The sequence below is a fragment of the Lichenostomus cassidix genome, chromosome 17 (genome assembly GCF_008360975.1).
Source record: "Lichenostomus cassidix isolate B80296 chromosome 17, HeHo_3.0, whole genome shotgun sequence".
Classification (NCBI taxonomy): Eukaryota; Metazoa; Chordata; class Aves; order Passeriformes; family Meliphagidae; genus Lichenostomus; species Lichenostomus cassidix.
In genome coordinates this window covers 401,611-429,251 of record NC_139497.1, presented here as the reverse complement: position 1 = coordinate 429,251, position 27,641 = coordinate 401,611, and the positions used below count along the sequence as shown (strand labels likewise).

At 47.6% G+C, this 27,641-nt stretch overlaps 1 protein-coding gene across 8 annotated transcripts in view; it reads left to right on the top strand.

Moving 5' to 3' along the window:
• MVB12B (multivesicular body subunit 12B) overlaps nt 1–23,860 on the top strand; it is a 48,929-nt gene extending 25,069 nt beyond the window's left edge. For 7 of the 8 annotated variants that reach the window (XM_085076655.1, XM_085076650.1, XM_085076649.1 and 4 more), the window contains 4 exons: nt 1,036–1,133; nt 19,192–19,247; nt 20,597–20,656; nt 23,363–23,860. In XM_085076655.1, the coding sequence (XP_084932781.1) occupies nt 1,036–1,133; nt 19,192–19,247; nt 20,597–20,656; nt 23,363–23,449 (301 nt within the window). In that variant the 3' untranslated portion in view covers nt 23,450–23,860. Of the gene's footprint in view, nt 1–1,035; nt 1,134–4,860; nt 4,896–19,191; nt 19,248–20,596; nt 20,657–23,362 lie in introns of those variants that run through there. The other variant, XM_085076653.1, reaches the window with a different exon arrangement.
• The last annotated feature ends 3,781 nt before the right edge of the window (nt 23,861–27,641 follow it).

Here is a 27,641-nt window from a genome sequence, read left to right as displayed (position 1 = left end):
AGTTCCCCATAGAGGGCAGAGAAATTCAGTCTTTCTGGTGGCTGCCTTGATGCCTTGGAAAATATTTTTCAAGACTTCAGTTAAAAATCAAATGAGAAGCATGTCATGCCCACAGGCAGTGGTCTCCTGTTTTAAAGTGTGTTCATAGGAAACATGCCTCTGCTCCAGACACTCTAATGTGGATTGTGTTTTAAACAGCAAACCAATAGCCAAATTCAAATGTATTTTCACTGTCTTTTTTTGGTTAAAAATAGCTTTGGAAAGTGCAAACAAACTCAGACTGATGTTTGCTTTTTCTTATTTTATCTGTGCTGTTCACCATCGACTGCATCAAGGGCTAAAAATACACCGTTCTTGCCTGTTTTTAAAGGCAGATAACTTCCACATGATTTGTGTGGTAGATAAAACCTGCTGGCTGAGGACATGGGTTTGATGCACTGCTGGAGAATACACAGGGCCCTGTCTCACACACTGAGTATCCAGGAGGACACAAAGGCTGCCTGGTTCTCCTGGCACGAGGGTGATGCTGAGTGTCTGCCCATGTCCAGGAGCCCTCCCTCAGGTGCAATGGGAGCTCCCTCTGCCTTATTCTGCACTGAGCAGCTCTGTGAAGACGAAACATCTTTATTAGGCATGGCAATGCAGTCTAGAAGATTAATGATAACATTTTATTAAAATTCACACAGACCTGGGATCTGCATTAGAAAAATACAGACCTGAATTAAAGGGGAGAAGCCGTGCTGGCTGTCCATGGGTGCTGACTCTGTGGAGCTGCTGGGCCCAGCTGGGGGTGAATGCCCTGCTGGGGGTGGATGGCCACGGCTGCAGTCCTTGGTTATTGGCTGAGCCCAGTGCTCGGAGGGGTTGGACGGGGCTGACGCTGGGTATAGACCGTTTGTAAACAGTTTTGGAAGCAATATTAAAATCTGTGTTAGCTGCTTAAGCTGACTGCAGTTGTCAGACTGGAGTGAGCTGACAGGAGCAGCATTTTCCGCTCTGTAGTAACATCCTCCTGCTTTCCTCTCTTTCCCTCAGGCATATCTCGCTGACGCTCCCAGCCAGTTTTCGGGGGAAGAGTCACAGCACCCGCCTGGACCTGGAGCACCAGCACTCCAACCTGTACGCCATCTCAGGTGAGCTGCCGTGCCACGGCTTCTCTGCTCTTGTGTCATCACAAGTGTAACCAAGTACAGCAAACCTGCACATGCAAACAGCCAGCTGTGTGGTACCCTCAAAGCAACATCCAGCTTCTCATCAGTGCCATTTAGTGGCTGAGAGCAGCTGAGGTGCAGAGAGACACCAGGAAATGCCCAGGAATACCTGTTGCCAGCAGCAAGTGTTACTGACCCCCAGGGAGAGCTTGCTGCTGCCTGCCAAGGTGCTGGGTGAGAGCTTTGATGCAGAGCAGCACTGACACATATATTTCTCCTGATCTTATTCATGGTCTTCACAGGTGAGTCACAAGAGACATCTTTGCAGGTTTCACAGGGGGCTTATTCTTGCCCAGCAAGGATGAGTTTCAAACGCATTGGTCTTTACTACCCTCAACATGCTTAGAAACAGATGGGACCTTTACTCCTTCTCGTTTCTATATTCCCTGTACTGGCCAAGCGTATATCTGTTTCCCAGTTTTAGGGAAAATTTGGAGTTAGATGTTAGACAATGGGGGTTCTGCGCTGATTTGTGAGAACCACATGCTTGCACATGCACACTTGGTCTCTCTAGCTGTAACTTTCCCTCTGTTCATCATTCCAACACAGTATACAAGTGCTAGAGCCAGTAATAATTTCCAGATGTTAAAATGGAAAAAACCTGCCAATGAATATTTTAGCCAGTTTTTATTTTTAACTAGTACTAATCTGTAGGGAGTTGTTTGTTGAAATAGAGTGGGGAGGATCAAGTCTGTTCCTTCCCCCATGCAGGTAGAGGCACCTGTTACTGTGCCTCAGGACTGCACATGAGTTGGTTTGGAGTTGGGGTCCCTTTGAGCTGTCCCTGGCTGCTCTGTTCTTCGGGAGGAGGTCCTGGCTGTGCTCACTTTCTTGAAGGAGGAGTGAGCTCAAAAGAAGCATAGCCAGGTTCTCTGGGCCCAGGAAAAACTGGCTGTGGAAACAAGAGGCTGTGATATTTTAGAGTTGTACTTGATGGACTCTGTCACTCTAGGAGGTGCTCAGAGCTGTGTGGTCTGGGAGTTGTTCATGGACCACTGTAAAGGGAGTTTTGATTCTGCAGAGTAAAAAGTGCTGGGCGCAGCTGTGGTGCAGAGTGTGTTTCACCCAGCCCTTCTCGTAGGGGCTAATTGGTGCTCTCTGCTTCAGCTCAGTAGTGCTGGGGTGCAGCAGTTTGTCTTGGGAGGTGTTTTTTTTTTTTTTTAGTATTATCAAACATAAACAAATACTGTCAGAGGCATGGTGGAATCACACTTAGCACAAGTTTCACTCTGTTATGTTGTTTTTACAAGAGATAAAAGATAGTGGCTTTAAACCTGACTCTATCAAAGTCTAATGAAAGTCTAGTCACTTCATCTGGCTGAAGGCGATTTTGGGACAGTTTGGAAATCCAGCAGTGAATTCAGTGGGCTGTGCAGTCGAAACTGCTTGCATATAATCAGGGAAGAGAAGATGGCAAAAATGTACCATTCACAGGTTCTTGCTATTAATAGTGAGTGACACTTGTAACATGGGAACATGGCATTAATTCATGTACCATAATCAAAGGGTTATTTAAAAGGTAATCTCTGCCTGAAACTGCAGCTTCAGGTTCCTAAAGAGATAGAATATAACAATTGCATAATCCTTGTCAGTTCTCGTTTTTCTTGTTACTCTCCTGCCCTAATAGATTTGGAAATGTAGGGGAAGGTGTGTTCCTGCGTTCGCATGAGACAATTCTGCATGGGGATGGGAAGTTGTGCTTTCTGTCCTGGGAAAGCACCAAATGAACCAGTTGCAGCAGCCCTGTGTGTGTTACTGGGACTGACCTTGCTACAGGATGTGCTGGCCTCTGCTTATAGTGTAGTCTGAGGAGGTGCCAGCTTTACAAAGAGCCTGAGCACTTTACCAGATCGTTACAGGCAAAGCACAAAACAAGGCCTGTGGAACTGGACAGGGCATTAGTTCTTCATGTTTGCTCAGGCATATTTTCATGTATATAATTCTTATTTTTCCTCCAATTGTACATTCTCCTCCAGAAATGCTGTAATATGAGTTGTGCATGTGTTGTAATGGCTATTGCAGCTGTGAGCTCCTTCCAAAGAAAGGGTCTTGTCATATGACACATCCTGTGCATTGACAGGATCTTCATGCACAGCTCCTGACCATGGCTACCTTGTCAGCAGCTGCAGTGAGGTGCCGTGACAATTCTCTTTGTGTGCTTAAACCTTGCCGAGGTGGGTTAGCCCCCAGACGTGCTCTGGAAGCTATTCCCAAGTTTCCTGTTCCATTGGTGTCGTGTGCAGCCAGTCTGGACTATCTGCAGTGCTCACTGCAGTACCATGGCAACGGGAAATTTAGGAACATGCTGCCACCGCCAGCCTGAATTGTGCTGCCAGGGCGCACTTTGCCACGGTGTGCCAGGAGGTGTGGGTGTGTGGAAGATGTCTGGGTCACAGTGACAAGTGACAGTGTGGTGGGTGAGGAGAGCTGGGCCTCGAGCAGACACAGGATCCCTCTGTGTGTTGAAAGGCCTGTGGGCTCCCTCTCTTGGCTCCCATATCAGAAGAGGGGGTCCTTGGGCTGGTGAGGGAAACAAAAGCCATTATGAACAGTCTCTTCTCTTCCAGTTTTGCTATGGCCTCAGTCTGTGGTGGGCACAGGAGGAGCTGCTTGGGAAGGGAGGGCTGTAATGGGGGTAGAATGAAGTGCTGCAGCGTGGTCTTTCTTTGCTCTCTGGAGACACCCAAGATTTTCTCAGTATTCGATGAAAACAGCACTTCTAGCTGCAGTTCAGCATGTTTGTGGAAGATTAAATGAATTTTGGCTGTCGATCCTACTCTCTATTGCAAATATATTTTGGCAGAATGATCATATCCTCACTGGAACTGCTCATTACCCCTTGGGCTGTGTAATGCAGTTGTTGTTTGCATAAAACTGGAGTCAAGGAGAAAATGGTCCTGAAAGCAGCAATTACAATTTTTAACCAGTCTTTTTTCATTGCCAGTCTTGGCCATGACACATTGGGTGACCAGAAAGTTAAGGAGACTTCTCTTGGCACAGTAAGCTAGTAAGTCAGCCCCTGACAGGGTGCAGATAGGGAAGCACTACCCAGAGCTCACGGCAGGCGCCTGTCAGGTGCCATGGCAGCACAGCACTGGCACTGCTGGCATTATCCTTGTGCCCAGCAGCCTCCCTGGTCCCATCCCATGCCATGCACCCTAGACCAAAAGGCAGAATTAGTTGTAAGTTGATGTGCAGCATATGTGTGGGTGCTGCAGGGAGCAGGTTGCTGAGGAGCTGACAGGTTTAATGTGCATGCTGGGACAGGCAGCTGCTGGAAGAAGAATGCCTTGCTCCAGACAGACCTGTTGACAGACATGGCTCAGTATTTTACAGCACAATCTTTCCTCATGGCCTTCAGTTTAATTAAGATGTTGTTGTGACTACATACTGCTTTCATTTCAGACTTGAGCATCTCCTGCCTGCATATTGCTTTGGCTTATCAGTGAGGGAGCACAGTGAGGGAGAGGCAGCCCTTGCAGGCAGGCACAGATAATAACATACAGGGAAAATTCCTCAATGAAGTGAAAAATTATTTATAATAATGGTACTCAAATAGAAGGGAAATAAGTCACTCTAAGGGTATATAAATTTTTATGATAGTGTATAAACAGCCATAGCTTGCCTTGTCTTCCATGTAATCCTGCAGAGAATGAGGGCAACATCTAGCATAAAGAAAAATACAATAAGAAAATGAAGAAATGAATGGGAAGAGCTGGAGGATTGATCACCTGGTGTATTTGTATATCCTGATGTAAAAGGTGCTGCTGACAGGTGGCCAGGTTTCTTCTGTATAAAACCATGTGTGTGCTGTCAGGGCAGTGTGAGCAGCCTTGTTTCGATTGATGAATTGCCTGCTTTCTTGATTAAACCTTCCGTCACTTACAAAACAAAAAGCCTGTGTTTCGATGGCAGAGTGGGACATGTCAAAAAAATCTGTCTGCTTTACCTTTGTGCAGATGTTGGGCACAGACTGTAACATGTATTATTAAAATGAATGTGGCATTTACTGTGCATTATTTCTTTCCTGGGAGAAGGGACCTGTAAATTATATGCTAATAATAAGCTTTAACCCTTTCAGGAACCAGGGGATTTAGGAGTTCGAATATTCTGTAGGCCTCACTAATTGGATGGGCTCTAGCACCACTGCAGCACTCTGGAGTTACTAAGCAGTGGGTTCCAGCCCTTGCTGCTGATGATCTGTGCATTCTGCTGAGCAGGGTAGTCTTTTTTTTTTCTCTGAAATTTCCCTGTAGCTGTCTTCAGCATTGTATTACAGATAGATGTGTTTTGGGGCAGCAGCCACCGAGTTTATGTCATTTGACTCTAGGGCAATCTCATCCCTTCTCTTGGCCTATTCTCAGAGTAGGATAGGAATTGTGTTGCATGGAGTCTGTCAGTCTGTACAACCCCATCAGAATGGGTACACAAGGCAATTAAAGGCTCTTTGCACCAGTTTTGTGCAGGAGACAAGTGTATGAACTTCCAGATCCTGCTGCAGCTGACAGTGTGTAGTCAGAAACCCAGCTTCAGTCATATGAGCCTTTACAAAGCTATTTATTCTGGCAGAAATTTGGAGATAACAAGATGATCAGTTACCCTTGTGTAGGACTGAGGTTCATCTTTTGAACACTTAACTACTGGGAAAGCAGCAGAACAAAAGCAGACCATACTCTGATATATGTTTGTTGGTAGTATTTTCAAGTAACACTTGCCAGCTGTGAGCCCCAAACAATTATAACATTTGTGCAAGTACCTTAAGAAATGAATGTTAGCTAGACATACTAATGTGTCATCCCTAAGTTTGGGCATCCGTCCTCAGGTCATGTTAATCCATAGAAATAAAATGGGATCCAGAAGCATAGAATCTCTCACCACTTGGAGCATTCTCAGTTCAGTTCCAGACCTTGCTGAGCTGCAGTGAAAGTTTTCAGTCTCTTTCAGAGGAGAAAAGCCATGTCCCTGTGGGTTGGAGCTTGGATGTCAGATCCTGGGAAACATCACACACCTTATCCACTGATAAGGCAATATCTGTGCTGTGATGGAGGCTGCAGTATCTGCTGTTAGCTGCTGAGGAGTGATGGGTTTTTGAGCAGTCGTGTGTTGCTGCAGTGCTTTCGCATGTTTCTTGCCTTAAAGGTTACTGTTTTGTGGTTGTCTTTGACCACATTATCAACACATATCAAGTTATATCATAACATATCAAGTTACTTGTGTGGAGTACTTTTCTGTGAGAAGCTGGGCTGAGCATCAGGGAAGGAAAGTGTGGCTGGCTGCCAGTGCAGTGTTGTCTGGAGTGTGTGTGCCAGCATGCCATGGAGGAGGAGGTTTCCGTGTACAGCTTTTACAGGTGCCAGTTTCTCCACAGCTCCACAGTTTATTTTGGAATCATGCACCAATATTTCTTACCTTAGGGAGGTAAATATTTACTTAAATGGGTATTTATTATGTTTATATATAAATAATATTTATGCATCAATTTTTAAAATTATATTTAAATATTTATTTTCCTCTTTTAAACACTTGCTGTGAAAGATCAGAGCAAGCTGTGGTCTGAAAGGTTTGAGAGAGAAACATTCATGAGCAGAGGCTGCATCCAAATTCGCCTGCTGGGTCACACAGGTGAGCATTCCTAGCAGGAAGCCCAGGGCCAGAGCCCCATTGTGGAGAGGGCAGAGGGTCTCAGCCTGGTGCAGTCAAGCCCGGGCAAGATGACCAGGGTCTGCCATGGCATGATGTGGAGCTGAGCTGGGGTTCATCTGCAGGATGATGGGCTGTTCTGCAGGCACTGCAGTGGCATTTGGTGTTCGCTCCCCCCAAGTTTCTGGTCCAGCTCTCTGGAGGCAGCAGAGAAAGTGGAAACTGATGTTAATGATCTGGAAAAGCATCAAAGCTAGTGGATTCCTGAAAAGGAAACTGAGTTGTTTTTCTGTACTGCAAGCTGTGGCTCTCAGTGGGGGCAGGTGTCATCTGTCTGGGCAGTGCTGTGGGAAGCATTTGCTTCACACACTGCTCCTAAGGCAGCAGTTTGCTTCCTGATTCCTCCTGTTCAGGAGGGGCTAACCTGGGAACACCTTGTGGTATCTACCCCCTATTTTTTTCTTTTTTTTTTTTTTTTTTTTTTTTGGCAGTGACAAAAGAAGTCTCTTTTAGAGGTCTTTTTAGATTTAGATTTTGTTATATTTCAGTATCCATAGGGTAACTTCCTTCTTGTTGGAAAATGCCAGGTTATCTGGCCACGTGTGCCACTGCCTTCGATGTCTCTTTCCTTTTAAAAAAGACGCTGTAGGTCTTTTCTGTATTTAGGAGGACAGATGCTTTAATAAGAGGTTAATAATTGATTTTTACAAACTATTGTTTTGCTTCATCATTTTTGTAGATAATTAAGTTATGTACTTGGCACAGCATGTCTGCTATCTAAAACAGGTAATTTTGAAGAAAAGGGAGATGCTATTTCTTGGATCAGCGCACAAGGATTGCTTTTATCTTCATCTTCTAGCACAGCTCCTGGTGGTTCTGTGATCACGTCTGATATTCAAGGCATTTGAGACTCCCAGTCTCGAAAGGGGAGGTCCTGTGCTACATCTCACTGTCACTCAGTCCCCCCCATCCCTTCACTTACATTCTTGGCGCTTCTTAAGAGTAGAAGCGGAACTAAATTCATATTTTGTGACGCTGAATTTTAATCAGGATGGTCCAAAAGCTAGACAAGTTGTGACACGAGCTTTATTCTGCATTGAGACCTTTCTACTGAAGCTGAGATTAAAGTCAGCCTGTTCTTTACCCCATTGCAATTTCCAGTCTTTGGACTAAGAGACCTGGATAATCTTCAAGCTATGAAAGGCTCTATTAATATCCAGCAGTTCAGGGAGGCTGGAGTCTCATGTAAACTGCTGCAGCTGCATATTTCAGAAGGGGAAGTGTGTTACTTAATACTATACTTAATGAGATTCTAAAAGTCTGTTTCTTATTAAATTAGCCCATCCATGGTGTACATACCCTAGGTGCTCTGTGTCAGCATGCCCCACGTTACCCAGGCTATGCTGGGGCAGCAACCCCAAATGGGGATGATGGAGCCATGAGTTCTCCCACTGCTGACATTTTTAAGACAGACGATTTTGGGGAGAACCTGCTGTCACCCAAAGTGCCTTTGGTTGTTTTCCTGACCTCACTGTCATGTGCTGGGGTGGGAGGTGCTGCCCTGCCCTGGTATTGCTCCCAGCTCCCTTCGGCGTGGTAGGCAGGCGTGAGAGCTGTGTCCCTTCCTACTCAGGCATGTGGGCTTCACCTCACATGTTCCTCAGCTCACACATCCCTTTCAAAGGAGGCTGCTCAGTCTCTGCAGAGAGGATTATCTGGCTGTAACCTGGCTGGATCCTTGAATTATGTATGAGCAGGTGTAGCGGGGACAGCCTGGTGTGGGCATGCAGGGCACATGGAAGGCTGGAGCGGGATGATGGAGGAAAGGGTGGTGGGGAGATAATGGGGATCCCCCAGACAGGGCTGCTCTCGCTCCACACCCTGCAGCAGCAGTGGGAGAAGGCCAGAGGCTGATGGAGGAGGATGAGCTTGCAGGACTGGCGCCGTTCCCATGGCGCACAACCTTGGGGTGGCCTGCTCTGTGTTTATTTTGCTTTGCCAAGTGCCAGAGTTTAATTTTTTTTAAATAGGAAGCCGCTCAGAGGTTTGGATATTTAAACAGTTATTAACCGAATGACAATTAACAGATTGCAGAGACAGATTTTCTTTTCAAAACCTCCAAAATTGAGTACAGTTTGTGAAACTATCACAGCATAGTAATGACAATGAATTTTGATTTCCCGGAACTGATATTAGACTCCTTATTAAACTATGTGCATCTGCTTTTAATTTACTCCAAATAATTGGAAAATGCAATGAAGCTTTCCAATTAAAGCTTGGCTTTATGCTGTTTAATAATACCCCCATAATATTATAGCTTATGAAGTGACAGGTGAGTTGGTGTATGAATAAAACATAAAGGCAGCAATAAGGGACAGAAAACCAGAGACAGTTGTTGGGGATTTTAAATGCTGGATGTAATTTGCATATATTAATCTCTTCTTTTCAGCCTTATCAGGCGTTCTTCAGTATTTGAAGTTAAAATAGCATTGACAGGCGGGAGTACGCTTAGTTTTTTCAAGGATTTATTACTTGTATAATTTCTGATCTTTAATAAGCAGATATGACTGATCCTCATAGTTCTATAGAAATCGGTTAATTGTTCCAGATGGCGTGTACTGATTATGCAAAATTACTTTTCACACAATTTTTTTTTTTTTATGGAGTTTGGAGTAAAATTAAATTTTTTATAGCCTTCTTATCGTGCTGTTTTACAGTGGGTTTTGCACAGAAGTTGAATTTAATCTACTATATTACATTGACCAGCAGAGTTATTCTAATGTAGCATTCTGTGATTTGACAAAGAATAATAGAACACGTTGCTCATTGTGCGTTTCTGTGCTGCTAATAAAAAGGAGTTGCAGTGCAGCAAACCAGGCTGTTATTTATGAAGAATGCTTAATTTGCACAGTTAAAAATGCAAAATTGTTACAATGAGATGTTCACTCTTTTGGATAGAAGGCTTGGGCAGAATAAATGTAAATAGTCTTATTGCTACAGAGTTCATCAAATAAAGCGGGAGTTTTTAAATGCCTGGTGTGGCAGGGTGGGATGGTGCTGGGAGGAGCAGCCATCCAGGCAGCATGTTCCAGCTCCGAGCAGGAGATGTCACTGGTGTTTTCCCTGATTATCGTCATCCAGATATCTCAATGGCATCATTTCATAATTGAAAACATTTGTAAAGGTTGTGGGGCTTCATTTATCTAATGAAAAGCTGTTTATACAAAATAAACCACACATAAGACCCTCTTGCTAATAAGTTTATTGCAGTTTGTTTTGGCAGTGACTCAGTTGTTTGGGGGAGGTGTCCCGTGGCCTCGCTGTCCTGGCTGTGCTGCGCCTGTCAGTGGGCATGCTGTGGGCAGGGGCTCCTGCCAGAGCGGGCAGGACAGTGCCATGGACACTGCTGCAGGATTGTCCTGAAGTGCTGTCAGGCCCTGGGTAATTCTGGTAGCTCCCATGCCTCAACCTCTGTGTAGGGCCCAGAAGGCCATTGGACGCCAAGCCCAAGGCATCTTACTGATCCTTGAAAAGCAAAACAGCAAATGTTTAAAAAATGACCTTACAGTTAATGGATAACTGAGGGCACAGTAAATGGACTTTCATGACGAGTGCATATTTTTAACTCAGTAGAAAAAAAGGGCAAGTAATTAACTCAGCCATTAGAAAGCTCAGAATATCTGTCATCTCCTCTTAAACTAGAAAATTGTTTTGTGTATACTTTTATATGTACATGTAGATATGAATAATGTATATATGGAGACAACGAATGGCATAAATCAGAAATTATTAGGAAATATTTGTTCTAATGAAGTAATAATTTGGTGGTAATGCTTTTCATCAGTGTAGCTTAAGGCTACATTAAGTGGACAGACTTTATATGGATTCTCTAATTTTAATCTTCAAAATGCTATCTAATGTCTCATTAGGACTTGCATATAATGTATCTTAAGTACAGTCATTAAATATAGTTTAGGGAGATGTATGTTCAGATATTGCTTAAAGATGTTTTAATAGGCCCATTTACTCTGATGATATTAATGAGCTCTTAACACATATTAAGCTTTTAAAACTAGCAGTGTCCCCTTGCAGTGAACAAATCAACATAGGAATTGTGGAGGAATTGGTTGCTTCGACAAAGCCAGTTTTCCACGGACTCTTGAAGCCCCAGCTGTATCCCTTTAGCTCTGTCAGCACGGGGTGTCCCCACTCCTGGCACGTGCTTTGGGCAAGTGGGGTCTTTGCTGTGTGTGTCATCGTGTCCACGCTTCAGACCTGCGGGTTGGGAACAGGCTGCGCCAGCCTCAGCATCCGTGACGTTATGCACATTTAGTTGCATATCTGTTAACAAATCGGATAGTTTAAGGAAAGATCCAAATACAGTCCTGTGTATAGATAAATTCTGCTTTTTGATCATCTAAAGTGAAGATGCAAGAGTCATAATTAAGATGATAAAAATTGCTCATTCTCTGTTGTCACTTCGGTTCCAGCTCAGAAAGTTATTGCAAAGAAAATTCTCTGGTTTCATCACTCAGTTCTTCTTAACAAATCCTTCTGAGTTCAGAGACTTTTATAATTACTAAATTGGTTTGTTAGAGGGAGATAATAGCAAATTTCTTCTTTTCATAATTGGACATTTCTTCCCTGTAGGCTAATGCAGGCGCAGCACTCACATACACAATGAGCTGTGCTTTTGAAAAACCATAACTGGCTAATAAGTGCTGTGGTGTCATCGGAGAGTAATGGTGTGCTGATTAGCATAATTAATGACAAATGGTGGTGCAGAGTGGGTGGATTGGTTTAGCAGATGATAAATGCGCTGCGCCAGGGCCGAGCCCTGCCACAGTGGCTCGGCAGGCTGGCAGTGCCGCCACTTGCACCTGCTGTCACTGCCCACCACCCTGGGGCTTGGTGGCACCAGCCACGTGCTGGGCAGCTCCAGGTGCTCCTCGGCCCGGCCGGGTGGCACAGGGTGTCCCTGAGTGGGGCTGGTGGCTGTCCCCACCGTGCTGGGGCAGGGAGCTCTGCAGTGCCAGATCAGTGGAGGGGAGCTGGGCACTACTGTGGGCCGTGAGTGTCCTCATCCTCCGAGGGCTGGAGGGCCACGCCAGGCACTGGCCGTGCTACAGAATGGGCACATTTATCTGTGATTTGATTAATTGGGGCTAATTTGCATTCACAAATGAGACTGATAAAAATGGTGTTACCTTTTCACCTTTAGCAGGGAGGAGGGATTATTTCTACGTTGTCTTTTTTTTGAGTGATAAGCAACTCTTTTACCAATAAGGATGAAAATACTTAATTTGCATTAGCAAAAGAAGCTAATTATTATATAGTTAATTAGCATCTGGAAATGAGGATTATCTTAATTACAAAGCACAGTTTCCTTAATAGCTACAAAACTCTAAGTTTGATGTGTGTGGAGATTGGTGACTATTATTATGTAATTACTGATCATATTAATGGTGTGGTGTATTTAGATATCATTTGCATATGCAAATGAAATTTACCTCATAGAAATATGTGGCTCTAGTAATGACTTTGAGCACTTAAAAATTAAATCCCATTAGAAGATCTGGATCCTGGGTGGCACAGTGGATCTCCTCCTGCAGCAGAGCTTATGGCTCCGCAGGGCTGTGCCTCTGAGTCTGGCTGTTGGGAGGAGGAGAGCACCTCCCCTGACTTTCCAGCCCCCAGCCCATGGTGTCAGGGACATCCCCCTGCAGCCGGGCAGTGCTGAGTGCCTGTGCCCTGTGCCATCCTCTCAGCACTGAAGGCCTTAGCTTTGGGCCATGTCAAGGCTCTTGTGGCTGGGTGAATGTTCACGGGGTGGTGGGAGCATGTTCTGTGCATCAGTGAGCTCCAGGGCAGAACATGGGTATCCCCACATCCTTCTAGCCATGCTCGTGATGAGTTTCTTTCCACTAACATGCAGGCATGCTTAGAGAATGGGGAGCACAGTGTTGTCAGGGCAGCTGATCCAGCTTCTTCCTTTTGCTTTTATTGGAAACACAAAGCTGCCTGTGTGTTAAAAATAACTTGAGTCTCTCAAATCAAAACCATGTAAAGAGAGGGCTGTGCACTGTTGTCTCCCCTGGGAGCCCTGTGGGACAGATGTTGGTCACTCAGTGCTGGAGGGTGTGGGGTGCTGCTGGCCAGGATCACAGCGTCACTGCAAATGTGAGCATCTGCCCTGGCTGGTGACCTGGCTGCTGTCCAGAGCCCAGGACTGTCGTGGTGGCAACAAATCCCACCTCACACCATAGGTGTCTCTGCAAAGTAAAAAACTTCCAGGGCCAGACACTGTAACAAAATGCAGCCTGTGGCTTTAATACCCTGCAGTACCCTCCTACCCTGCAGTACTGGAAGCCGTGTGGATGTTTCTCTCATCAAGCAGCAGAAATTTACAGCTGCCGGCCAGGGAACACTGCTGCCATTGTGGGGCTGCCCGAGATGCTTTTTGCAACTGCTGCTCCAGCCTGCGCTGCCCGAGCCACAGCAGACAGACATTACTTGTTTAATGACTTGCAAGGAGTCTGTCATTACAGCCGGAGCTGAAAGGAATGGAAAAGCGTCTGGGTTTCTCTTCAGCACAAGGAGGAGTGCCTGCCTTTGCCTCCCTTTGCCTTTGCTTCACCTCCCTATCCCTGAGCTGGCCCTGTCTCGGCTCAGCCTCAGCCCCATGCGAGTGCCCTGGTTTGTATCTGCTCTGCTCTAATTAATTAAGGGTTGTGGCTTGGAAATAGCACATGCTAAGGTGTGATCTTTGAAGTTTAGTGTGGTGCAGAGACTTCAAAGGGGACATTTTATTAAAAAATAATAAAATCAAGAGCTCCTAAACACTTGCAATTTGAAGAGCTTGTTTGAAGTCTCTCCATGTTCTCTGGTGCTGATGGAGCCGCAGTGCTGAGGTGCTCCTTAGGCGTCACCATGCAGTACTTAACCTTCACTTTATTTAAAAAAGAAAATAATCAAATCCAGGGGTATTTTTTCAAGTGTTTTCGTGGCTTGATCTTAGCAGTAAAGAACTAATTGTGCTATGTCATGAGCTATGCAGGAAATGGAGAAAATCAAGGCTGACAATCAAATTAGTAAAAATGAAAATTTAGTCAAGGTCTGTTTTTTTAATCAAAGTCATTTCAAGACTAACAGGAAAGCTATAAACCTTTCCCAAGGCAGAGGTTTCCTTCCCCAGCCCAGGAGGCCCCTGCACTCCCACTCACTGCAGCACTGGTTTGGTGCTGCTGCCATCCTGCTGCCTGGCCAGGCACTGGACACTGGGCACAGGGCTGGGCATTCCCAGCTGCCTGTGCCCAAGCTCTGTGCCAGCCCCTGAGTCTCAACCCACTTTCAGATTCCTCTGGTGCCAAAGTCAGGTTTTCTCAAAGCAGGGGAGCTCTACTGGTTTTGTGGTGTTGCTGTCGGCTGGTTTATGAGATACTGTTCTTGGTAAAGGATGAACACTCTGTTAGCATTCAGGTCTAGGGAAAACGGGAACAGTTCTGCAGCATTAGAGAAAGCCCTTTCTGAAATTCAAGATCATTTTAATTTTAAAGGTGGCAGTAGTGCATTCAGTGTTGGGTTTTTTGTTGGTTTGGATTAACAGTGCTTCATTTTCAAAGTCATGCAGGAAAACGTTTTGCAAGGGATTTATTTATTTAAATATTTTTAATATCAGAAGTTGAAAATTCAGGTGTAAAAGGTTATGCAAGAACAGCAGTAAAGAAATCCAAAGCTGTAAAAGCTTATGAGAGAATTTAATGCAGAAACAGCTGTTATTTCCTTGGGAGTTGAGGAATATAAACTCTTCTGTGGCTCTGTATCCCCACAATCGTGGTGTGAGGAATTAGCGCTCACTGCAGTGTGCAAACGTAGCCCGCCAGGCTCTGAGGCAGCGATTCATCTGTACCCAGGAGCTAAATATGACAATGTTAGCATTTTTCATTTCCCTGACGTTACCATTAATAAAGCAATGATCCAAAAGAAGCTTTGCTGAGTCTGTTCTTTATGCTTCCATCACTCACGACTAGATAATTTCACACAGGATCGTTTTAAAATTAAATGACGATAAAAGCGCTCTGCTGTCCCATGCTCACTAGTTCATGGAAGTCTATCAAGTCATTAATGTGTCATGACAAACTGTGAGTTGGATACAAGAGTAATTAATTATTTGCATAAATAACAGGTTGAACTTTGTGCTTTGAACCACAGTGACATGTGCATCACTTCGTGGACATCCTGGAACCTCTGGCAGAGGTCACGGGAGGGTGAAGGCTGAGCTGGCGCGGGTGATCCCATTCTCACACGCTTCTCGCGGGCAGGAGCTTGGAAGCTTTTGTGTTCACTAGTTCCTCACTGATGGTTGCTTCAAGAGAGCATCTGATCTTTGGAGCTTTAGTGAACAATTATACAGATTTTCATAATCACCATTAATCACCACATATTTTTCAAGATAATTACAGCAACTATTATTTAGATTTCTCTTTTATGTGCACATTGTAGAAAAGAACAAGTGCTTATTACACTGGGTAGTGTAGAGAACTACCGTCTGAAGTTCTTTGTCATCCAGAAACTCATTATGTTAGCTGATGCTGCCTGTGAAAGTTCGTCAGCATGTTTAAATTAGGGTAGCATTGGCAGGTCTGATTATTTAAATCTGGTAGCTTGGCTAAAAATATAGTTATTCAAGAAAGATGAATTACTAATTTGACAACTGAGATTTAGTTGGAGTCTGCAGCACAGAAGGCAGCAACTCTTGAGGGCTTAGAAGACGGTGACAATACTTTTACAGATTAAAGAGAGGATTTCTAAGCAAGCTAGCAAGTTGGATTTATAGAGCATGCTTTGGTATCCTCCCTGTTAGAGCCTGAAAGCAAGTCTTGGTAAATTACAGTGAAGAAGGAGCCACCAGGTAGAAGTTGGTTGTGTGTTTCAGTGGTCCTGTACCGGGGAAGGGGCACATTCACTGCATCTCACCAAGGCATCCATCCATTTCTGGCGGCTGTCAGAGATTCATGGGAACACTGTCTTTTGGGGCTGGAGTTTAGGAGCTTGATTTTGGCTGCTGGCTCCTTTCAACTCTTTTATCTATTTGCAGTGCTGATGTTAACTAATGTGCTGTGACTCTCAGGAAGGAGCTGAGCCTGGGAAGCAGCAAACAGCCACTGGAAATAGTTTTGCTTCTGAAATGCCATTTTATTTTGTTCCATTTTGAGGGAGAAGAGCACAGGCACCTCCCTGACTTTTGCAGGTGCTATGGATATAGTGGCACAGAGAGAAGCTGCTGCCTCCTGTGCTCAGCCCCTGCATGCAGGGCCCTGATGGGGAACCGTCCTGATGGTGGGGCTTTGGAGGGGCAAGAGCAGCTTTGCCTACCTGTGCAAGGAGGCTTTAATCTGCAAGGTGCAAATATTTTATACGTCTTAAGAAATATTTTAAAGTCCCAACCTTTAAAGAAGTTGAAGCCTGTGTGGGTCAATGCATGAGTTGCTTCTATGATAATATGAGTAATTCTGTAAAATTGGGACCTTGCCCACCATTTTTATTTGAATCAGCATGGGTACCTTTGGAAAGAGCTGTGCTTTATCATTTGCCAGAACCATTCCTTTATCCCCTGGTGTTACTGTCTGCTGGTCTCAATGTGGCACAGATTGGCATTAAGGAACCTGGTTTAGCTTTTGGCCAGACTGAAACGGGAACTGCAGCTCAGGGCCAGGGCTGAGTGTGACGCTGCCCATGGAGGTGGTGACACAGGACAGGATCTCAGCACAGCAGTCACTCTTCTGAGCCTGCCAGGAATGTTTTAAAGGCAAGAGAGGGAAGAAAGAAAGGAAAAAGGGAGAAATCAGAGGCTGCTGCTGCTGTTTATTTACAGAACAACATCAAAACAAGGGATATGGAATTAAAATGCCCTCCTAGACTTCTGGTTTCATTTAATTTTATTACTGAATTAGCTGGCTACTATAGACAGCAGTTCTGTGTGCCTCGCAGTGTGTGACAGAAACAATAGCCCTTGCGCCCAGGCCGTGGTGCTGCACACCCCAGTGCTGGACAGCTGCTCAGGCTCCAGCACAGCCATGGGAGCTCTTTCCTGCTGTTGCTGGAGGTGCCTGGCCCTGCAGATCATTGTGAGTCTCCATGAGCTTCTGTGGGAGGAGGGTGCCTCACCCTTGAAGTCCTGATGAATGTGAAGAGCCTGTTCTGGGCAGCAGCAGCTGTGGGTGTCTCACCCTGTGATCAGGGCAGCCGGCAGCCCCCCGGAGGTAAGGTGGGGGGCACTGAAGGGTTCTTCGCCCACAGCGTTTACTTCGTCTGGGGCATTTGCTCAGCCTGGGAGCAGAGGCAAGGGAGGAGCGCTGCTCCCCACACATTGTCCTGGGGGTTCCCCATTGCCTGCCTGCAGCCCGTTGGGTGGACAGAGGGCTCCTGGAGCCCAGCTGAGCCACAGGGTGAAGGGGTGAGGGCTGCTGCCCACCTGATGCTGGGGCAGGTAGTGGCAGTAGCTGTCCAGGGCTTAGTTTCTGTAAAATTTCCAGAATTGGTGGTATTTAAACCCTCGTGACACCAGTGCCTGGCTGTGAAAGGAGACGCTGAATGAGCACCTTGTTTTCTGCTTTCTGCCTTTAATGCATTTTAGCAGCAGGCTGGTGACGGGCCTGACACGCCAGCTCCACACAGCTCCTGCGCTTGGGGAGTGCAGCATTAATAACACACTTCCATGCATCATGCCATTTTTAAGCATGATCGTTATGATAAAGGGCATATACTTAATTACAGGCCTGCTTAATTACAGCTCTGTTGAAGCTCGTTTGTTTAGGAGAGTGCTAATTGCGCTGCGGAGCCTTTGGCTCACCCTGCTTTTATCTGCTGCTTCGCTCTGTAGTTCCGAGCTCCGGGTGGGCTGGAGCGCGTGGCCGAGGCACGGGGGGGCATCGGGGGCTGCGGGGACACGCACAGCACTCTGCGCAGCTCAGGCTTTAGATTACTTTACAAAAGCTGGCGTGTGGCTGATCAAAGTGGGTTTCTGTCGGATAACAAATGCAGATGGTCTTTCAGGTTTAAAACTTCCTGGATTTGGTGATGCTGCTTTTCATCTGTTTCCTTTTGTTTCCCTTTGCGCTGTGGCTGCCACACGGCACCTTTGATAACAAAATTACTCCAGTGGAGAGCGTTTTTAAATAAAGAATAGACAAAACGTAAAATGCTGAGTATTCTTAAATTGCCCTTGTTTAATCACTAAAATGGTCACTCAGTGGTGCTGGTAGAAGTTAGAGCAAGAAGAGGAATGCTGGGTTTGTGGGTGCAGGTGCTTTCTGAAGGAAGACCCTACTTGAGGATCAGTGGAGAGCATCTCAGGGCTTAAATTTGCTCTAATTTGAAGTTTTTATTTCTTTCAGAGCTGAAATTTAAAGACTTCAGATGTTAAAGGTGTAAGTGCAATAAAGGGGGTGTATCTGAGGTGTGCGCTGCCTTAGAAATGTGCCTTTTTCAGTCTTGTGTGCTAATTGCTGAATTACATGTTTTAAAAATAAGTATCTCCCTTGTACTACCACATCTTGTGGGAGGCTTCCTGTGACATGGTGATAGCAAGACACAAATACTGAACATCATTGCACTAGGATGAATATACAAGGTGATGTAAAGGCAAACAGTGTTCTGAATACCATTAAGGTTGTACTACAGAGAAAGCTGGGCCCAGTGACATGAGGCTGTGTCGTGTGGTGTCATGTCCTCATGTCTGTCCTCATGTTTCACTGGTTTACATCCTCCAGATGTGGTTTGCAAGTGTTTGAGCTCCACTGGTCACTGTTGAGTTTGTGCTGGCAACAGCCAGGCCAGGGAGGGTGCTTAGCCCCAGGTGTTTCTTGTTATCCTGCCCAGGTGGTGGCACTTACTGCCTGATACACAGGTGGTGGCACTCACTGCTTTGGGGGATACAAGTCCCCTGAACCAGTTGTTCCTTATTCTCTTGCTCACATACCACGAGTGTGCTGAACTGGTTTGGTGAGGAGGTTGTAAATAGAAGTGTCCTCCCTCCAGTTACTGTCCTGCTTTGCCAGCTGCACAAAATTGGAAAATACAAAATTGAGGCCATGAAATTGTGTATGGATAGAGCAGAGAGAATTCACTGGATTTCTTGTTTGGTAGGGACTGACCCAGCTATGTCTTAAATGGAAAGAAACCAGTGGCAGTTTAGGGGGAGGCAAAGGCTGGCAGTAACGGCTAGGAGCAATCAGTCATGTGTCAGTGCTGTGAATACTTGATCTGTCACTGTGAATGTGTGAAGTTGCATGTCAGAAGTCAGCTGGAAACGTCACATGTGATGTCTTGTCGCTTTCAGCAATGGATGGAGTGCCTTTTATGATTTCGGAGAAGTTTGCCTGTGCTCCTGAAGGGGTAAGTTGCCTTTGTTGTTCTCCTGGTGTCTGAAATTTGTTTTTTCATGGAGAGCGATCACAAAACATCAAGACAAACTACCTGCTTCTGGGAGCTTTTCTGTTGGGGGGCCAAGTACATACCCAGTGCTTGAGATGGGCCAAAGCTGCGTGTCACAATAGCTGCCCATTAGGTGGGAAAGGTTTTTTCCAGATTGCTTCTAAAATGGAATTGTCCTGCGATTTCAAGGTTTATTGCCATCAAAAGTAGGAATGGCAATGGGACTCCCTGGTGCTGAAAGCATTTCCAATTTCTTAGCATAGATTGTAAAGAAAGCTGCAGATTTGGAGTTCTCCTGAATTTAACCTGGTGTGGGATGGTGTAGTGCTATCAGCTCTACTGCTTGCTGTTGGCACTCCAGACATTCAGGGCAGTGGTAATGGCACAGTGCACTGCGTACCAGCAGCGCCATGAGTGTCCTGCCTGGCTGTGGGTGAGCTGGAGAGGACAATGGGTAGTGCTTGCTCTGCACCAGGCACTGCAGGGCCATGCCAGAGGAGCATGCTTCCAACAGAATGTCCAAGGCATGCCTGCTTCGCTGAAACAGAAATACTGCTACTGCTTCAGAATGACCTCGAGTGCCACTGGGCCACTGCTTCTTAAAGCTGATGATCCAGAGCTCAAAGATTCACCATCCCAGTACCAGTTCCCGAATCCATTTGATCCTAAAGCAGCATCTCTTTAAAAATCAATTTACAAGAAGCTGTTAAGGCAAACACTGAGCCATCAGCTGTGTCTGATTTTTCAGCAATGCTCCAGCTTTGGGCTTTCTTCTTCCTGCTGATAGGGGTTTTTCACAACTCTTGCTTTTTGAAAGGGTTGTTTATGGGCCGTTATTCCCAGAAAGCTGGAGTCCCTGCTGCGAGGACAAATGCAGAGAGATTAGGTCGTGCTAATCTTCCCCGCGGATCCCTTAGACACCATTGCCACCATATGGTCAGTTTGGTCAGGGCTTCCCGCAGCTGGTGCTGCTCACACCTCTGTGCTGCAGCCATAGGATTCCATCCGGTGTTACAGACTGCGTCCTGCAGTGGGGAGGTGGTGGCAGAGCTACCTGAGCACAGCGACACGGAGGTGTCAGCTGTAGCGCTGAGGGAGAACAGTGTTGGAGCTGGTAGCCCTAACCCTCCGTCTGCTGCTTGGCTCTCCTAGTGGAATGAGGAACAGGATCATATCTGTGTTTACAGATGGTGCCTCTAAATCTGGTGATAGTGTTTGCTGACTTCAAATAGAACAAAACAACAAACAAACAAACCCACCCCCCCTACCCCCAAACCCTGAATTTAATATTTTTGTTTCTTTCTTGCCAGATGCAGCCAGTTGATCTCTTGGGTATCACAATCAAAACCCTTGCAGAAATTGAAAAGGAGGTAAGTAGCCAGCCAGGCACTGAGCAAGTCACGAGGGCTGTGTTCACTTCTTTTTAAGATCCCTTCCCCTATGGAAAATGCCTTTTTTGTCTCTCCCAAATCACCAAGGATGGATAAAGTCAGGCTGGAGAGGGGTGGGCTGCACAGCCCTGCTTGTGGCCTTGCAGGCCTGTGGAGTGTGGGGACACCAGCCCTGGAATCATTGTGTGGGCCAGGGAGGAGAGACTGATACCTGCCGGCTCCCCCTCAGCTCCTGCTCTGCTCTGTAGCAGGATGTGTATGTTCTAGCGTAATGAAAAGTATGATTATGCAGCCCATATTGCTTGATGAAGCATCTTGTCTGCTAGAGAGCTACACATATAAATATTGTGAATTTCGGCATGGCTTTATTTCCCTTGCAAGCAATAGCACCATTACAGCAAATCTTCTGGATATCCAAAGCAGCCAGAACATTCTCCCTGGAGCGAGATGCCTTGCAAAAAATATTCCCAAAGAATTCCAAGAATTACTGTTCTCTGTCAGCACATTTGCAGATGTATGCACCCATCCTCCAAGCTGCAGGCAGCTGAATTTCAGAACTATACCCTGTCAGGAAAATGATGGAAATAGGTGCAAATCCTGGACTGCACCTGAACTGCTCTTGTTGCCCCAGGATAGCATAGCTGTGCCTTGGGGAGTGCACAGAAAGCTGGGCTATGAAGAGGTGGTGAAGTGCAGATGTAAGTAGCACATGCTGTCACTTCGTGGCTGGTTTAGTGGATGTAGGATGGAAAGGAAAAGCAGAGCTCTGGCAGTGCTGCTGCTAGGTCTCCCAGCAGGGCTGTGGGGCTTCGTCCTTGCTGCTCCTGCCTGTCCTGGGTAGGTGCACCTGGGCAGGTGCAGGTGATGGCAAAGGCGCTGGCACTGTCACTGTTCACAGCTCTGGCAGCTGCTGCGGTGGCTGCAGCAGAGAGGGCAGTGGTCTGGCTGCTAGCAGGGTGCACCCTTGTCTTCCTTTCAGCTTGGTGTGGTATAAAAAGTCTAGAGAGAGTCTAATTAGTAAAGGGAGCACCCAATATTAATCATTCGTTTTAAACTGATAAGGAAGGCAGATCATTTAAGCACTGCATTGCTACAAGTTTTCATGGACTGCTCATAGCAAATATATTTAATGAAGAAGTTGTAAATCTAGAAGAGCTTAAAATTTTAATTTTACACAGAAATATTTTTCCTTGTTTGCACGTTTGTAGTCAATTCTCCTGAGTGCAGTCACATGAAATGTTCTTTAAATGAACATATTTGCTAACTGGCATGATTTCAGATTTTAAAACATTGGTTCCAGCAATTAGGAGTTTCCTCAGTTCCCCAATGACTGGAGAGATTCGTCTTGATTATAATTGCTCTTAGCCACGCATATCTAATTTGTGTCTTTTTAAGTGTTAATTAGTAAACAGTTTGAGCTGACATCTTTATGCGTTTGGGTGTTGAAAAATGATGCCTATTGCGTGCCGCCGGCTGCGGCATCGCGACAGGGAGGTGCGGCCTCGGCGCGGGTAAGGGCTCCGGTACAGCCTCGGTACAGGTCTGGTACAGCCCCGGCGCGGTCCCGGCGCAGCCCCGGCGCGGTCCCGGCGCGGTCCCGGCGCAGCCCCGGCACAGCCCCCAGCAGGGCCCCGGCACATTCCCGGCACATTCCCGGCACATTCCCGGCACATTCCCGGCACATTCCCGGCGCAGCCGCTCAGCCCGCGGTTCCCCATTCCCGCCCTGCCCGCCGCGCAGCCGCGGCGCCCCCTGCCGGCCCCACGCCGCGCCGCCTCCGGGGCCGTTGCGCTCGGCGGGAGCGGCGCTGCCGCAGTCGCTGTCGCGCCGTGTCCTCCCGAGCCGCCGCCAAAAGGAAGGGAGGTCGGGTTTGGGTGGACGTAGCGCAGCCCTGGCACAGCCCTGGTCTAGGCACCAGCATGACTGATGGTTCCCGGGGCCGCCTCGCTGGCAGTGCGTCCCGTGCCCCAGTCCGGCTGGTGAGGGATGTTTGTGACATTCCGAGAGCCACAAATGGGACCCTGGGAGATGCCTGCATGGAGGGTCTCTGTACGGGGCAGTTGCAGTGGGTGTGTCACGGTTGTGGGCGGCTCCTAGCCCGGTAGCCCCAACATACGGCGCTGCTCTGGCCACCCACCCGCCATGGGAGAGCCGCTGCTGGCCCAGCTTCTCCTGGGGAGCCCAGGCAAGGACCAGGGTGGCCGCGGGCCGGCGGGGTGCGGCCACGAGATGGCACTGCGACAGTGCACGCCAGGCTGCGAGCGATGTCCCTCAGCTGCGGGGGTGTCCCTTGCCTGCAGTAACATCGTAGGGGCACAGGGATGTGTATATAGGGATTTTCACCCATCTTGCCAACCAAAAATGTTAATTCTGATGGTATCAGCTTGTGTAGACCTGCCAGGGGGAATTTTTCTTACTAGCTGCTTTATGGGCTGGATGAGTGTGGTCATGTTTGTGTTAATGCTGGGTTTTTGGGAAGGGAGTGAACTCTGTCTAGGAAGGCCACTGATGTGGGGTCAGTGGTGCCCGCAGGTTCACCTGGCATGGCCCCACCTGGGCCAGCTGCTGCCAGTCCCGTTTTTTCTCTCATTCTTCTGTTTCTTATATTGTCCCACCTCAGGCACTGAGCAGTGTGGCTGTGTGGGTCAGTGCCTCACGGTTCCCCCTCCCCGCTTTGCCCCACAGTATGACTACAGCTTCCGGACGGAGCAGAGTGCAGCAGCCCGCCTGCCGCCCAGCCCCACCCGCTGCCCACCCGTGCCACCGTCCTGAGGGGCCGCCAGCGCCGGGGCAGGTGTGTGCATGCATACTACTGAGCAGGACACGGGACACAGCGCTGGAACCATCCTGGCAGACAGACAGACTCCACGTGTCCAACCACCGCCACCACCCTGCGCTGCACCACCCCTGCACACGCCGCTCCTCGCGTTGGGACCGCGCGACCCTTCGGCAGCTGCCCCCCCTAGCCCCTACCCCCCTGCTGCTGCACACTCCTCTCCACGTGAGTACAGGACTGGGAGCCTTATGCAGCCCCTTGGGCATCCCCACTTTGTAACCCTGCTGCAGGACAGACAAAGAATCCAGAGCTGTAGCAAACCTCTGAGAACACAGCCGGGACCTTGTGGAGCATCGAGAAATCTCAGCCCTGAAAGGAACAATAAAAGTCATGGCTGGGTACTGCCACACGATGCCTCGCAGCAGGAGGCTCCTGCAGCACTCAGTCCAGTGCAGAACTGACCTGCAGTGAATGCCAATCCCTCTGCCGAGGTCTGGGCACAGAAGTTCTGCTGTGGCCAGGATTAGTCCCACACCCACTGTGGTCACTGGATTTGCTGTAGGCTGGGGGAGCCAGGGCCCTTGGCTCTCCGTGGGCAGTGGCAGGGCAGGGCACTCAAGGTGCACTGCACGTCCTGAGATGAAGCACCTCCGCTTTGCACAGGGTGTCCATCTGTCCACATGGATCTAGAGACAAGCATCCTGTGTTTCTTTCTGGATGGATGCTGGCAGCAGCACCACAGCAGACCCTGGCAGCACCCTGCTGACCCTGGCCAAGCTGCCTGTGGAGGTGGGGACTGCTGACAACTGGGATGTCATCACCTGCCCATCATTGAGACAGTTCTCTAACATGTTCCTCGCTAGCTGCTAAAACAGAGATGTGCCTGTTTCCTGGGCACTCATGGGGAAGCACTGAACACTGACATGGCACAGGATGAGAGTGGGATGCATTAAACCCTGACCTCTGCATCCCTGTGATCGCTGACTCGGCTTGCTGCCAAGCCAAACGCATGTCTTGGAGAAGTCTGTTGCTGTAATAAGTTATTTACAAGTGCCCATCTGACTCTGTGCTGCTCTTTCAAGTCTCTGCTGTAGAACAAAGATACATCATGGCAGCAAAATGGCAATTTTTGAGTGTTAAAACATACAAATTTTTATATTGTAAAATACTGATTCCCTGACGCCACTGAGTTGCAATTGCCATGGTAACAGTAACAGTGTTGTCACTCTCAGCCTGGGTCGTACATGTGCCCTGACCTACTTTGCACTGCCTTGGATTGATCTGGCATTTGCTAGTTGCACAGAATGGTGACTAACAGCAGGTTTTGTACTGTTGGCTAATATTTTTTATTTGTACGTAAGTAAGATAATTCTTGTCCAAAGATTCATTTCTGGTTTTAAGGCACCACACTCTACTGCTGGGATAAAGAGCACAAAATACCATGATGTTTGGGACAAACTGAGTCCAGATCTTTGCTTCAGTTTCTTCCAATCAGGTAAATCATTTTCTGGAGCTGCCTCTGTAGAGTGGCCATGTGGTTGGAGAGCAGAGGCCAATTTGGTTGCATGTGTGTTGGCTTTGGGCAAGTGCACCAGCTCTGGAGCTTTGGATGACCCCCTGGAAGTGGTCATTTACTTGGAGGCACCACCATTTTTAGTTGTTATTTACCCTGCAGTAAAGAAAAGCTAGACCTCGCTGCCAAGCTTCACAAAGGCCAGATTGATGATGCCGACATCGACAAATGAACATACCATGGCAGCTTGGTCATTCGGCTCTGGTTCACTTCAAGTTCAAATCCACTCTCTGCTGTAGTGCTGTGCCCGTCTCATCCATCTTTTGTCTTTCTATTTTTCTGCTTGTAATTTGTTCTGTAGTTTTCTGTGACATCCATTTATAGCTTCTCCTGTGGCTCAGTGGTCACGGCAGGTAGGCAGAAGCCATCTGCAGCAGTGCATTCCTCCTAGCTTTGGGATGAGAGCTGACCTTCCCTGTTCATGGTGGAGGAGCCAGGGCTGTGGGCTAGCACTGGGCAGCTAGCACAGTCTGCAGAGCTCCAGGGGCAGTGCTGGCCACTGGGAGACTGAGAGACAGCGCCCAGGGGGCTCGTCAAGGAGCAGCTTCCGAGAGCTGCCAAGCCCCACACTCAGTGCCACATTCCCTGGGTATGTCTGGGAAAATGGGTGCAGAACTTCAAGTTCCTTGTGCAAGAAAAAATCGGTGCTTTAATATTTATGTCAACTGCTAGGTTTGCTCAGCCTTCTTGGAGATAAGGAGCTCAGGTTGCTCTGCAGTGACCTACAGGAAACACTGGATACTTGAAACACTGGCAGGACATGTGGCTGCGACAGGCATCTACATCTTCAGGATACATTTGTATAGTTATTTCTCCCTCTCTAACACTGGGCCAGCAAAGCTGCTTCAGGACTCACCTGCAAAGAACGTTGAGAGATGAGTTTGCCCTCCACAGTGCAGTCCTGCACCACGGCACTGCAGGGACAACCTGTTCCAAATGCACAGACAGGACAGATGTGGTTCCTGTGGGGCAAATGTAATCAAGGTGTTTTGAACAAAAAGCTGCAGCTGCTGAGAGCCAGCTAAGCTCTCAGCCCTGGTAGCTGCAGGCTGGAAAACAGGGCGATTCCAAAAGGGAGAGGGCTCAGAGCCAGCGCTTGGAAGCACAGTGAGACACAGTGCCGGGTGGTTGACTGTGTCAACTTCTCATTCCACTGATCAGAAGGAAGCTTTTTTTTATTGCACTGCTGAATTCCTGAGATCTGGGGTGTCAGGTCAGCATTTCCACTGGAAGGTTTTATTGGCTGTTCCATAACTTTTGTACTCACGGCAGCTCATTGCAAGGCTGGTCCTTGCATCCTCACGGTGAATCCTCCATGCTGGCATGTGCCGTGGCCAGTACCAGCATCTCTCTGCATCTTCCTCCTTGTCTGAAAGGTGACTGTGGAAGAATTGGCCCAGGCAATAAATGTTCAGGGAGTTTGATGCGGATGTTGTCTGGCTGTGGAGAAGTCTTATGGAGCATAAGCGGAGGGGATGAGTCAGTGGAAAGTAACAGAAGTGAATTTGCAGAGCTTTACCAGATGTTCTTGGCTACCTTGCCTGAATTTGTAGAACAAAACTGGTCTCTAGGTAGCTTATTCTTGTGGCTGATGGAGAGGTTAGTTTGCCAAATCATGATACATCTGCAACAGAGACAGAAAAGCAGCAGTGAGGGGTTTGCTTACTGTAAAATACACCTTCTGATGTGAATTCATAGTGACACGCTGCCTCCTGGATTCCTCACGGCAAGAAGCTGGTCATGTGCCGAGGTGACTCGTGGCCACCCAGGCCAGGCTGTGCTGTCTGCTGTGTTAATCATGGAATGGCAAGAAGTTAGTCCAGAAAGTGATGTAGAGTGTGAACTTTGTGACAAAATTCAAGTGTGAATAGTTGTAGCAGGTGTCTTCCCTTATGGGAGCACCTCATATGTGTAGTTCCATAGGAGTAAACTATGTCAGACTTTTCCTGTGACTGTCCCTGCGTGTCCCCACGGTGTTTGTTAGAGGATCCCTGGGAGCCTCCTGTGCAGTGAGAGGTCGTTGGTAGTCTGTAGCATTGGGCTTGTTTGGTTTCACACCCAGCACTGTCCCCTCAGTGTCCTGAGCTCTCCAGACTGAACCCACACGCTGCCAGCCTGGAGAGTTTCTGTCATGGGCACTGCATGTGCCAGGTAGGTGCTAGTGGCAAGGGCATGCATCCACAGGCCTTGGCACCTCTTCTTCTGTGGGGTCCTGAAATCTCCTGGGAGGAGGGAAACCAGGATAGAGCTGGCCAGTTCCATGTTGGCATTCACCTCCCTCTGCTCCCTAGGTGACATTGGGTCTGTCCCCCAGATGTGCCCACAGCCGCTCTCCCATGGGAGCCCCAGGAGCCTGGAGAGCTGTTCCTGCTCCTCCCCAAGGGCAGGCACATCTTGCTACACCCAAATAATTACCTCAGCCTTGGAGCCTTGATGAACAGCCGGGAATCCCTCCCAGCAGCAGCAGGGCAGCCGAGCATGCTGGTGTCACTCATCCCCAGCCTTATCGCCCAGGCTGTGGTACAGGAGGGAGGAGAGGCTGCTCTTGTGCTCACAAACAAGTTCAGTGAGGTGCTGCTTGGTTCATTCACCACAGGGAAACCAAACACTTTGGA